At 37.5% G+C, this 14,877-nt stretch overlaps 1 protein-coding gene across 1 annotated transcript in view; it reads right to left on the reverse strand.

The window, feature by feature from the left end:
- Positions 1-14,877, reverse strand: part of LOC306884764 (DNA primase large subunit-like) — a 73,582-nt gene that overhangs the window by 23,809 nt on the left and 34,896 nt on the right. Inside the window, exons 8-10 of the mRNA XM_079440949.1 lie at positions 12,068-12,135; positions 7,848-7,920; positions 6,792-6,977 (exon numbers count right to left, since the gene is read on the reverse strand). Of these exons, the coding sequence (XP_079297075.1) occupies positions 6,792-6,977; positions 7,848-7,920; positions 12,068-12,135 (327 nt within the window). The remainder of the gene's footprint in view (positions 1-6,791; positions 6,978-7,847; positions 7,921-12,067; positions 12,136-14,877) is intronic.

Consider the following 14,877-nt stretch of genomic DNA (forward strand, 5'->3'; position numbering starts at 1 on the left):
TTAAGAGAGCTGCTTCAACTTTTAGCAGAGGCGGCAAACTGTGAAAGGTTTTTACTAACACAAGGACCATTTCCAAAAAGATTTGAACAATTTACACCATTACGGTAATAGTAATAAAATTCTATACCAATGTCTAAGAAATAAAACACTAAAAAACTAAACTCAATCATTTAAATGCTATAATTGAAAATTTAAGCATCACAAAATTACAATGTACAGCACAAAAATGTATTTTGGGATTTGCTGTTGCTGATATTTATTTGGGATTAAATGTATAAACAGGAGAAATGTGCAACTAATATATCCATCCATCCAGAAAGACAGAGATAGTAGGGATGGGTAAAAAAATCTTGTTTTTACAAAACGATCTCGATTCTTAAATTCCAAGAATCGATTAAGTCTAGCCTGTTATTGAATAGAACACTGTAGTGCACTTCCCATCCAATAAATCGCAGTAAGCTTTGTGCTGTTTTACTTTTGAACAAGCCTGGCTCCAGAATCAAATCACTAAGGGTGCGTCTTACTAAAAATAAAATCACTAAAAAGCTGTCACTAAGCTTAGTTCATCTCAAATCCCACAAAGTTGCATTATATTTAAATAAGTACTCAACGCTGCACAATGGATCTCTTATTTACATCACGTCTACACTTTGTTTTAATGAGATAATTTGTGCTGAACACTACAGCTGTCTTTGACTAAGGATTTTTCTGGTCGACTAGTAGTCGTTCCTTTTAAGCATTAGTCAACTAATCGCATGTTTATTAATAAACCATTTAAATATGAGCCTTTAATTGCCTACATAGCCTACTAAGCGCTCAAGCACACGCATAAAGCTTGCCACAGCGCACTTACCGGCAGAAGTAATGATTATGAATGTGTCAATGAAAAACAGCAAGGAAACATTTTAATAAGCTAGTACTTTGTTTGTTCTCGGTTTAAGAGATGAAGTCAGCAACACCGACTCATCTCCGCAGTAGTGATGCACCTGTATGCATGTTTCATACGGATTACAAAATCTTTGTTTTCCATTTGAATTGGTTAATTTGAAAGTAGACATTTCACTCTCTGTAAATACAGTCAGGTCCATAAATATTGGGACATCGACACAATTCTAACATTTTTGGCTCTATACACCACCACAATGGATTTCAAATGAAACGAACAAGATGTGCTTTAACTGCAGACTGTCAGCTTTAATTTGAGGGTATTTACAAATCAGGTGAACGGTGTAGGAATTACAACAGTTTGCATATGTGCCTCCCACTTGTTAAGGGACCAAAAGTAATGGGACAATTGGCTTCTCAGCTGTTCCATGGCCAGGTGTGTGTTATTCCCTCATTATCCCAATTACAATGAGCAGATAAAAGGTCCAGAGTTCATTTCAAGTGTGCTATTTGCATTTGGAATCTGTTGCTGTCAACTGTCAAGATGAGATCCAAAGAGCTGTCACTATCAGTGAAGCAAGCCATCATTAGGCTGAAAAAACAAAACAAACCCATCAGAGAGATAGCATTATGTGATAGATCCATTGTGGTGGTGTATAGAGCCTAGAATTGTGTCGATGTCTCAATATTTATGGACCTGACTGTATATATTTTTAATGTCTGTAAGGTAAAGATATACACAGAGTTTCATGCTCAAGTTCACAGGCCGAGAAGGCAGTAAGCGCATCCTGTTTGCATTCATTATTTCACAAAAGCGCGATTTGTTTTTGAGAGTGCACAAAAAAAAACAAATAGTCTTTACAGATTCGAAAGACGTATCACTCTTATCTGTATGACCAAAAATGACCAGTATTTTAGGAGTAAGTGAGCGCACCGGCACCTCCATCTGTCCTGCAGTGAGCGTTATCCAGCTTCCACACTATGCACAGACACTTGAACAGCGCACATTTCTCTAGGATAACATTACATTGAGCAGCCATGTAAAGTTGCTAATACTTACATATTTCAGATAAGCCATATTTGAGGTCGATGAATGATAGGCGAGCTTTTGGATGTCCTGCCTGATCTACTGTATTACCACATAGACCAGCCATTAGTCACGGACTGCATGCCTTCGCCTCTGGATTTTTTTTTCCTGCAACTAATAAAATTTTGGTTGACCAAGCCTCTTCTGGTCGACTAACGTTTAGTCGACTATTAGGGGGCAGCCCTACTGAACACAACACCTGAACAAAATCTCAGGCGATTTGAGCAGTGAGTGGATTCTAACTTAAACGCCTCTGATTAGCTGTTCCAAAATAATTTATATTAAATTTAATCAAATCAAATTGGAAATCAACTTTAATCGAAATCTTAGGAGTCGGAATCAAATCGAATCGTGAAATTTGCCCTAATAGAACAAAAGAACAGCATTTATTTGAAATTTAAAAAAGTAAAAATGTAAATGTCTTTATGCGTTTGATTACAACGTTAATCTATCCTTGCTAGAATAAAAGTTAATTTAAAATAAAATCCTGACCCCAAACTTGACAGCAGTAATGTAAATGTTACATAATATAGGTTCAAAATACTTCTATTCATACATCCATTTTTCAAATCACTTCTCCTTTGTAGGGACACAAGGGTGCTGAATCCTATCCCACCAACTCAGGCCGCAGGCAGGGAAACACCCTGGACAGACGGCTGGTCCATTGCAGGGTTAAACTACTTTGGCATGCCCATCCAAATTTACTCATTCATTTCCATGCTCACTATATCTGTACTTCAATTTAGCTTCAGGGAACATGTTAAGAGGAAGGACAAAAACAAAGAATAGGGCACACCGGATATGAATATTAGATTTTTCCGCTCGACTGTGCACAGAAGTTTCAGATGGACTTGTGCCGCAGCATTTCTAATAGAAATAAATTGGCCTGGATTTAGATTTTCTGAAGGCTGGCCACTGCGAACCATTCTTGTCCTGCGAGTCCTATTTTAAGCTACTGCCGTGGAGGCAAGTGTGGAAGTGAAGCAGCAAGAACTGGGATAGTGCTCGAATACACAGCTCCAGGGCATTATACCACAAGAAAATGTAATTGCTTTGCACAGGGGCACTGGTCTTTACATGTAGGGTGGCACGTGTCCGCTGACTTTATCTACATACTTGAAAAGGACGTGTAGAGGACCATAAAAAAAAGTGTCTAATGAATTTACATTGTATATATGCAATAGAAGGGTTCCAGAATTAAAAACCACAAAAATTCTCTACTTAGGGGAGTTGATTTTTAATGATAACTTAAAGATAGACCTGTTGTGATCTCTTAGGTTGTTAATAAATGGCATTACCATAAAAAAGTTTTTTTTTCTTAATCAATCAGTCTATATTATTTCAACTTACTTTTTAAATAATCATGTTTAACAACGGAATTCCTGTTGAAAAACTACAATTACCCATAATTCTATAAAAAAAAAAAACAACAATCAGATAATTGCTACAAGGAATTTGTGGCAAAACAGTTCTGCAATGTCCTTGAAGCCCTATGGGAAAATGTCCAGAAACAAGGCTCCTGAAAAATAGGGGTGCTCCAAATGATCGGCTACCGATCGCTATAGGCCGATAATCGCATTGGGATGTTTGATTGGCTGTCTCTATAAAGGCTAAGATTTGGCACGACGCGCAGTTGCACCGTCTCAGTCTCTGTCCGGCGTGCGTTCCAGGAGCGGTGCGTCTGCAGCAGTGCAGAGATCGTTTATGCAGTATGCGCTGAATTAAAGTGACAGTGCATTGCTTGCAGTAAATATGAACATGTATTGACACTAAAATGTAGTAATTACACCTTAAATACATATAAATAAAGTTTCACAGTCATCACATAGGCTATGGCTTTTTGGCTAGGTTTAAAGGAAAACAGCACTTTTAGATAAAGAAGGCAATAACAGATGGCAACCGTGGAGATAGTACAACAAAGTTCTTTATGTTTGGATTGTTTGTAATAAAGATTTAAATGCAAACGATAAGGCAGTAGAGTTGTTTCTGTTCATTTTTTAAGTTTTAATGTTTGTAATAACGTACGAAATGTAGTTTAAATGTTTTGCCACTTGCATTTAAACATCTATGAAAAATTGTATTACTTTACTGTGTAAGAAAAGAATCACAATGCTGAAAAAGCATATTCAGTAACAATGTTTGTATTTGAAAAAAATTTTTTTTAAAAATGAAAGGATAAATGTGTTTGTGGTGAACCGCAATGGATCAGTATGGACTCGTGCTGATTCTGTACCGCATGTGGACTGCATACGCACTGCAAACGGAGTATGTGTGAACCTGGTGTAAAAGGCCACCTCACATACAGCTCATGAAATCAGGCTTGTGCTGTGTGCAAGCTATTGCGCAACAATTGCACGATTGTAAAAACAAAAATGCACTGTAAGTTCAAATATTTAGGTGAGATAAATATACAGGCTATTTTTGAAAAATGTCTAAAAAATGCCCTCCGTCACCCTTCAAATAAAAAAAACCTTAGAGGGGAATTCATTTTCAAAAATGAAATTCAGGCCCTAAATAAATGTCTAAAAATCTTGATTGGATCATCACTATAAATAATTCTACATGATATAAAGAAGGCTTTAAAATGATTGGTATCTGTGATCGTATCGGCAGATAATGCTTTCTGTGATCGGCATCAAAAATCCCGATCGGAGCACCCCTGGTGAAAAAGTGGACTGGCACTTTTATTAAGATCAAACTTATTCCAGCTATTTTCTAAAGTTTTTCATTGGTGATGGTATGAACGCACACAATTTTCAATTTTCTGTAAATGCCAAAAGTCAACAATTTGTTAAACATTATCTTAATATTTAAGAATGTCAGTCTAACCTATTTAAAGTCCAGCTATTTGTGGTAATTTTCCATTTTGCTTTGCAGGTGCTTGGTAATACATTTCCATTTCCCCATCTTCCCCAGATCCTCTTGATCTTCATGCATAGCTTTTTCGAAGTAAACTGACATCTTATTTCCTCCAAAATACAAAAAGCACCATTCTGTAGAAAATGACCCAAATTTTTCACTTGTTTTGCTTCACAATGATGTCACAGAATATTGCCCACCATTCATCTGTGCCCATGTGAATGCAGAAATTGACAGATCCATTGTGCAGCTTATTCATTTTAGATTACTTCAGATGCTGATAGTCACCTCAATTGCAGACCACTCAAAAACTCCCATGTTATTGTTAGTACCGTATTATTTCTAGCACAGCTAGCACAGGCTGTGCTGTCCTTCATTCATGGTATCTGCTCATGAATAATGCATTCATCAGAACATGACAAAAAACTAAAATTTGTTTGCATTCACTACGGTGGTACAATTGAATCATGTTGCCTCAATCCAAAAATTAACTGAGTATTAGCTGCTAATAGTATGGATGATTTATAGTATGATTTGAATAAATTACATTATAACAAAATGCTATCCTGCACCAGTCATGAATATGTCACATCTTTCCAAACAGGCAGAGCTTCAGAGAGTTTGAGGAGATTTCCCTTGAAGTTCTGCCATTGACACACAAAATATGCCAGCGCTTAAGAACGCTCCGTCATTTCAAATTTCTTGGACAGTCAAACACTTGTGCACAAAAGTAGATCAATTGCGTATTCGATATCTGAGCTGCTGACACAAATACAGTCTAATAAATCTTGTAATGCTTTAGGGAGAAAAAAAAAAAAGGAAACATTTAGGCAAAAATTCTGGATGGTTAGCATTACAACAGCTCGATAAGACCAAAAGATATTCCTTATTCACAGATGACAATAAATGAGAGTCAATATAAAAATAAGAAAGCACCAAAATATTAAATGTCCACAATATATGATAAATCAGAGTTTAAATCATCTGCAGTGTTTAATAAAATCAAATGCAAGACTTTTTATAACTGTTTTTTAAGACCTGTAAAAATAAAATTAATACCATATATCCATCCAGAACAAGGACCTGCAGAGACCTCATAAAGTATTGACTAATAACTAAGAAAATGTATTTAATTTACTCTGTGTTGGTCAGCTCACCAATATGCAAAGTCCATATTCTAAACTTTTAATCAACACCTATTTTGTGTTAAGTTAGGTTTTTAACAATAAGTTACTGGTCACAACAAACTCTTTTTTTTATTATTGGTTGCTATCAGCCCAAAAAATTAATGTAGGTGCATCTCTAAAAAATAATAACTAAGCAGCTATAATCCCAAAAGAAACAGGAAAAAATAAAACTGGGGGTTCCAGAACAGCTGGAGTAGCCAGAGAGAAATTCAGCATGTAATAAGTGATTTCAGAGCTGGTACTGAGCTCTCGTGAGACTGACAATTAATTCAAAAGCGTGCCCGTCAGGATGGCCATTCTCAGGTAAGGATCTGAAATTCATTTGTTTCTCCTTGATTGAGCATCAGCTGGGAATAAGCATTCATTTGCGGAGTGCAGGGAGGGAGGGAAACATAGGTCTGAGATTGGGAGTGTAATCTTCTTGTTTAATGTACCATGCACAAAAAATAAGATCTTACGTGGTCCTCTAGAATTGTAATTAAGGACACGATGGAAGGACGGCAAATTATCTCCAGCATCAAAATAAGAGAGCTGAATAACTTGGCCTCTTAAGAGGGTCACCCAAATGAATGAGAGAAGATATTAATCTTCATTTGGGTGACCCTTTTAAGAGTTATTGAGGGATGAAGAAAGAGAATGACATCAGCAAAAAGAAGTAGAACAACAAAGAATTGCTACAAACACAAAAATATACTAAAGTAACCATCTGGGGACAAAAACCTGTGGAAAACCAGGACAATGTGAGGGAGAACAAGCTGAAGATGAAGAGTTACCTTGTCTGCATCGACTTTCCCTTTGACAAACTCTGACCTCCAGAACTGCAGGGCCTGTTCCAGAGAAAGACCAATGCCCTTGAGGAAGAGTCCATACTGCATGCGCCCACCGTGCCGCAGGTGGTGGTTCTCTCTCAGTGCCTTGTGGAGATGCCTCATACACAGAGGATAGGACTTGCCCGAGAGCTGGTGGAAGCGAAGAAAAGAGAAGAGTGGTTATTAAAAATGGCTTGATTTATAAATTAGCCAATTCTGAGGTGCAGACAGCTACAGTATCAGTTCCTTAAAAGACGACAAACACAGAGTCCAAAGGTCCACTGTAAACAACTGTGACACAATCACAGTCAATCAAGAAATATTTGATTTTAAATGTACAATTATGTGTGATTAGGGAAAAAAAAATTGCATTTACATGGAATAGTTTTATGGTTACAATGTGGTGAAATACTGACATGAGGATTCAAAACAGAGGCATTTTGTTTTAATGCAAAGGCTTTAATTACAAGAGACTTCTGTGCATCCAATAATGTTCAAATAAAAGCAAAAAGTGAAGGACAAAATGTTTTAATTGGAACAGCAACCAGCCCTGAGATGGCGCACACCGCGCGGGCACACACGCACACACACACTTAGCAGATCTTTCCACAGACAGCTTTCTTCCCAGGAAACATCTGTGCACATGCACTCCAACCACCAAAGTAGGACATGCTCAATGTCCTAGTAACTTGAGAATTCAGGGAAAGGAAAAAATAAAAGTCTCGAGCCAAATATAAAGCAAGTAGTGAAGGACACTCTCCTGAGACCCAATAAATCTGTTAAATTCCCAATAAATCCTACGCAGCCCAAATTATTTTTTAAATAAATAAATTTATAAAAATACTCCTTTGCGCATATATATATATATATATATATATATATATATATATATATATATATATATATATATATATATATATATATATATATATATATATATATATATATATATATATATATAGATAGCTAGCATTTTAGAGAATTAATGCAACTCTCTCAATAAGTTTGGTTATTACTTACCGCATCAATCTGCTCAAGAGAAATTTTCCCGATGTTCTTCTGAATGCTGTAGTCCTGACCCACATAAGCATGGCTACAACAAAAGAATAAGGGAACAAATGATGAGAGCCAATCACAGTGAAGATAAATCACAAGGTCAGAGTAGAACACTGACTAACAGGCAAATTATTCAAATGCATTCCTGTTTTCTGGTGGAGGAACAAAACACTGCAAGTGGAGCGCATACCTTGAAACAATACAGACTCTGCAAGATGCAGACGTGATATCTTCTTAGCAATGCCACATTCTTTAAAAATACCAAACTTGGAAGCAATTTTTGACACTGAAGTAGGGTTTTTTGGGGGCAAGCTAAAGTTTTAGCCCACTAATGCAAATTTTATATAATTTGTTGCACGTTTTCCTCAAAGATGGTTATGCCCTAATCTCACTTTCATAATATACAGTGGCAGAAAAAGTCCATTGTATCCCTAACACATTCACCCTCTACTCTGGACTAAATATAGGAAGCAAGACACATATCGAATTAGAATGACGTTGCCTACATAAAAAAAAAAGTATAAGAAATTAAATGAAATGGCCTAAAGCACAGAGTGTGCAAGAATGAAGAATGTTGCATAAGATGTTTTTGCAAATGGAGAAAGATTTCTTTTTTTTTTTTTAACTGGAACACATACACTACCACTCAAACTTGTATGCTTTTATTCAGAAAGGATTAATTAAATTGATCAAAAGTGACACAAAAGACTTTTACAATATATGTATTTATATTTCAAATAAATTCTGTTCTTTTGAACTTTGTTTTCATCAAAAAAAAATGTAAGTAACAATAAGACAGAATAAGTAATAAGAATTTTTTCTTGAACACCAAAACAGAATATTAGAATGATTTCTGAAGAATCATGTGACACTGGAAGACTGGAGTGATGGCTGCTGAAATGGCTTTGCTATTATGGGAATAAATTACATGTTAACATATATTAAAATAGAACAGTTATTTTAAATTGTAATACGTCTTCACAACATTACTGTTTTTACTCTATTTTTGAAAGTTAGTATTTATTATGACATTAGGGACAAAAATAGTAATGTTAGTACTCCCATTAATAAGTCTCAAGATGGCGCTGCTGATGGCTGACTCCGTGGCGTGCTCTGCAGTTGGTTTTATGTTTTTGTTAGTTTGTCCTGTCTTTAGTTCTATCCCTGCAATCTGTTTCACCAGAGAGTACACATCACCCGATATATCACCGGTTTTCGACTATTCTGATGTTTTGCTGGACATTGTAGTTGGCGGAGCAGCGGTGCTGATCAAATGCTTCAGGATGCGCAGACGCGGTCGTGAAGCTCAGACAGCGTGGATTTCGAACAGCGCTACCTAGCATCCATCTGGCAAATCTCCGCTCTCTACCCAACAAATCGGACAAACTCCTGCTCTCCCAGATAAATAAAGATTTTTCAAACTCTGCTGCTCTGTGTTTCACGGAAACCTGGCTGAATGACGCCATTCCAGACAGCGTGTTAAGTCGGCTTCGTCAGGCCAAAGAAGATGCTTACAGGAAGGGGAACAAAGTCTTGTATAAACGGGCCAAATGCACACTGGAAAAGGAGATCAGAGTGACAAAAGGGAATTATTCTGAAAAACTAAGGATTCAGTTCACTTCCAACGACTCCGCATCAGTGTGGAAAGGTCTGAAAGACATCAACTACAAGACACCATCCCCCAGTGCTGTAGAGAATCAACAACTAGCAGATGATCTGAATTGAATTTTATTGCAAGACTGAAAAAAAAAAAAAAAAAAAACACCCCACACCCGCTCTGAACACCTCTACAAACAACCATTAACACCTCCTGCAACCCCACTCTCCCCAACACCTGCACTTCAGATCAGTGAAGATAATGTGTGCCAGGTCTTCCAGAAGCAGAAGAGAAAGAAAGAAACAGGCCCAGATTGCGTTACACCAACCTGTCTGAAATCCTGTGCTGACCAGCTGGCCATCTTCACACAGATATTCAACAGATCACTGGAGCTGTGCGAAGCCCCTTCATGCTTCAAACGCTCCACCATTATCCCCATCCCAAAGAAACCCAAAATTAATGGACTAAATGACTACAGGCCTGTGGTTCTAAAGTCTGTGGTCATGAAGTCATTTGAAAAACTGGTGCTGGCCTACCTGAAGGACATTACTGGACCCTTGCTGGATCCTCTACAGTTTGCCTACAGAGCAAACAGGTCTGTGGACGATGCAGTCAATATGGGACTGCATTATGTTCTGCAACATCTAGACAGACCAGGGACTAACGTGAGGATCCTGTTTGTGGACTTAAGCTCGGCTTTTAACACTATCATCCCAAATCTCCTCCTGCCTAAACTAACTCAGCATTCCATGCCCAACTTCATATGTCAGTGGATCACAAGCTTCCTGACAGACAGGCAGCAGCTAGGGAGGCTGGGAAAATTCTCATCCAGCACCCGCATAATCAACACTGGAGCCCCTCAGGGCTGCGTTCTCTCCTTTGAAAAAGTACCATCTTGAGCTGCTGAAACAGTTCTACTCCGCCAACATTGAATCAGTCCTCTGCACTTAAATTATTGTCTGGTTCAGCTCAGCTACCAAATCTGACCTCAGTAGACTACGGAGGGTAGTCCGGACTGCTGAGCGAATCATTGGTACAACCCTCCATACTCACCAAGAACTGTACTTATCCAGAGTGAGCAAAAGGGCTGGCAAAATCACTCTGAACCCCTCACATCCAGCACACTCCCTCTTTGAACTGCTGCCGCCTGGTCGACGCTACAGAGCTCTGAGCACCAGAATGGCCAGGCACAGTTTCTTCCCTCAGGCAATCCATCTCATGAACACTTGAGAATAATTGTGGAACACACAATACTATTTATACACTTATGCACTTATTTATCTAACACACATACTTAGTTTACATTTCGAATTTGCTCAAAATTATCTGTACATACAAAACTGGTCTATTGTAATTTAACTGTAAATACAATTGTCAATTTGTATATTGTTATTCACTATTCACTTGTTCTATTTTTATTCTTTTATTATGTTTTTTTGTCCTGTCACTGTCATTCAAGATTTTTATTTGTCACATACACAATTATACAGAGTATAACCAGCAGTGAAATGTAGGACCAGCAGTGAAATGTATTCTGTTGCACTGTGGAAGCTACTGTCACGAAAACAAATTCCTTGTATGTTTAAACATACCTGGCAATAAAGCTCATTCTGATTGTGATTCTCAGAGCGCAAATAGAAAAAAGTAAATACCAATTGTGCAGCCCTGTTATATCTCAAAGCCACAGACTGTTCTACTGAATCCACTGACATCCAGTGACAGAAGTAGTGAGAACATGATGACGGCAAATACTACACAACATTTTCAAGAGAAGCTCTGCAAAGAAGCAGATTCCTTTTGGTCTGGTCCCACTAAACAGTGCCACATCCGCTGAGGCCGTGTGTGATGGAATGAATAATTAAGCATTTCCAGGCCCTGTTCTCCCATTCTTCTACACTCCTTCAGTGTTCCGCTCCACACCGGCCCTTCAAACCCTCTTATCTGGCTTGCCCAGTGCTGACAAAAAGTAAAAGAGTCTACTAACCAATCCTCCGCAGCCACAACTGTCGCCTCTAAAGACACAACCAATTAAAATGCTCTCATTCAGAGTCCATCAAAAAGCAAATGAATTGACTGCTGGGAATGCTGCCATTGTTCCCCTTCACTGCGAGCAAGTGGAGGGACATGGTTGTCCGTGCATGCAGTGTGGCCAATGACTGAGAGGCCCAGCTTTAATCTACACTGGTATCCCCGCTGGGCTGCAGCCAAAATGCAAGACCAGGTTCACACGTGGAGGACCCTTGGCGCATCATCATGGGACTGTGCCCAGAGCATTAATGAAAGAGACTGAATGAAAGCGAGTGCGAGAGATAAAGGAAAGCTTGGTAAAAGTCATTTTGGGTACTGTCTGGCCTCGAGTGGACCGTTTGATCTATCCTCAGTAGGCCAAGAAAACTGCAAACAACAACTAAGGATTATTGTATGAATGTTTTTTCCTACTATTTTTTAAGAAACAAAAGAAAAGTCCCATGTGGATATGACTGAATAAAATACCTGGCTTTAATAAAGCTCCTGTAATAATCAATGCAATAATAAAGAACGTAGAATATAGTTTTACGTCAAAACATTTTCCAATGGCATCAATTACCTGAGGTGGCTCAAAAGAGGCTGAAGTCGTTCATCAGACTGTACCGCTGGCAGGGATCGTGCAGTCATCTAGAAGGAAATTTAAAAAAAAAAAAATATTATATATATATATATATTATATATATATATATATATATATATATATATATATATATATATATATATATATATATATATATATATATATATATATATGTGTGTGTGTGTGTGTGTGTGTGTGTGTGTGTGTATATGTTTAGGGTCAGAGGTTAAAGTAATTCTTACAGTGGTGTAGTAAAGATAAATTCAAAAAGTCAATAACTAGAGCATGCACTGTGAATTTATCCGAACAGCATAATGAATAATTTGCCTGGGGTAATAAACGGTACCCAATCAGCTAAAAGTCTTTTAGATGGTCAAAAGATACATAATATAAACATTATTTCCAAACCAAATGATAAACACAAAAGAAAAAAAGTATTTAGTAGTTGAAATAGTGTCAAAACACATCTCAGTTTTTTCAGTAAATAATGTTTTTAAATATCTTCAGCACAAGATCATAAATCAACGCTGGTGCTAAAGTGGCAGGATATCTGTTAACTGAAGCAAAACGGAGACAATGATGAAGAGACGCGGAGGTCTGAGGATGATCAAGCTTTCGAGACGCTGACAAACTGCAGCGTAGGCAGCAAACTTTCCAGTCCAATGACCACTGACACACAACCTTTAAAACTAGATCATCCACCGTCCAACTCCACAACAATGTTTCATTAAAACAAATGTATCAATTATCAATAACGACATGCATGGATTTAGAGGAATAAAAAGGATAAAAGCTCAGCAGAGCAAAAAAAATAAGAAACATTTCTCAAATAAAAATAAGAGCACCGAGACTTAAGTCACCAAGAATACTCATGTGGGTCAGTCCATCTCAAGTGGGCCAACGGAGGTTATTTGATTATTTTTAATTTTCCTTCTATCCATCCATCCATTCATCCATCCATGGTAATTATCTCAAGCACTGCAAAAAAAAAAAAAAAAGTTCTAGTATTGCAAAATGTTTTAATTTTTTTATTATTATTTGAATTTACTTGTTTAACTACATGAATTTATTTTTGGGCTGATTATCTCTGTTGGGGGACCAGACTGATATATATTTTAAAATGCTGCAGATTTAATAAGTCACTAAGAAAAAAATGGCTATCATAGATGAGAGTATTTCAAAAATACAATAATATTAAATAATAATGTGAGACCCTGGACAACAAAACCAGTCTTAAGTCGCTGGGGTATATTTTTTTAGCAATAGCCAAAAATTCAAGGTATGGGTCAAAATTATTAATTTTTCTTTTTTGCAATAAATCATTAGGATATTAGGTAAAGATCATGTTCCATGAAGATATTTTGTAAATTTCCTACTGTAAATATAGCAAAACTTAATTTTTGATTAGCATTATGCATTGCTAAGAACTTCATTTGGACAATTTTAAAGGTGATTTTCTCAATATTTTGATTATTTTGCACCCTCAGATTCCAGATTTTAAAATAGTTGCATCTCGGCCAAATATTGTCCATACATCAGTGGAAAGCTTATTTATTCAGCTTTCAGATGATGTATAAATCTCAATTTTCGAGAAATTGACCCTTATAACTGGTTTTGTTGTCCAGGGTATGTATAAATATTTTTTGGTGGGGCGCTGAACTTCTTAAGCTCAGAACACCCTTCAGCCACAAAACAATAGCCAAAAATTAACGGAATATAAGACATAACCAAGCCAGACCATGTTCCACTATCATCCTTTCTAGACCTTAATATCGTAATGGGTGACTTGATATTTTTGTAGAATTCCAGCATTGGGAATAATATTATGAAACATCCAGGAAAGTACTCGTTTATCTTTTTATTTGTCTATTTCTGTGCAATTGTGACACTTCTGAAAATCAGAGTGAACAAACAAACTCCATAAAGGAGACTTTGAGGAATCATTTTATCCTTTTGTATTATCAAGTGAAACCCAACTACATGTCATCAGAGATAAAAGCTCAGCACAAAGTCTTTGTCAGATGGGAAGCAGCTTTCAATTTCATGCTCATTTAATGAGACACTCCCAGTAATGTCTCCTATCTGTCCTCCATGGCCATGAGAAGCCATTACAGCAACACACATCAGCCATGACGGCTCACTAACGGCAGAGAAAACGAGGCACAGTCATTACGCCACAACAGCCATGTTGGTGATCCAGATAATTGTCAGGAAATAGAAGTCAGAAGCAGGAAAGTGGCATAGACGTCCGGCCTGCTGAGGGTCAGTGTGCAGCACTGTGGAGAGCCAACAGAGAGATGAGGAACATGGTGGCAGCGGCCCTGAGCCAGATCACTTCTGTCCATTCCTGAGCATGACAATCACTTTCAGTTGAGCCTGTCAGGTATATAATACACTGAAAGGACGCTAGATTGGAGCCTGATGTGATTTTCACAAGGTCGCACTCGTCACTTCACTACTGGAACTCAAAGCAATCCAATCCGTAAAGACAGGCAAGTACATTAAAACTTTTCCATGCTGCAAGACAAAAACTTTGAAGACCTGGAATGCTATTTTTGACATTGTTAAATCTTTTGTTTATTCTTTTTGATGTATAATTTATTTTGAATGGATTATTTATCTTGTGATTGGGTATTGTACTTTGTACTTTTCTCCACTGCAGTGTCTTGTTTTTCTCGGCACAGTGTGGGTCTGCCTGGTGGGTTGGTGGGTGGGGGGTATGGCTGCAGTCTGGATTGGTGTTATACTTTGTGTTGTACTGAAAAGACTGCTTAATAAAAATAATTGTT

Source organism: Barbus barbus (assembly GCF_936440315.1).
Source record: "Barbus barbus genome assembly, chromosome: 18".
Taxonomy (NCBI): Eukaryota; Metazoa; Chordata; class Actinopteri; order Cypriniformes; family Cyprinidae; genus Barbus; species Barbus barbus.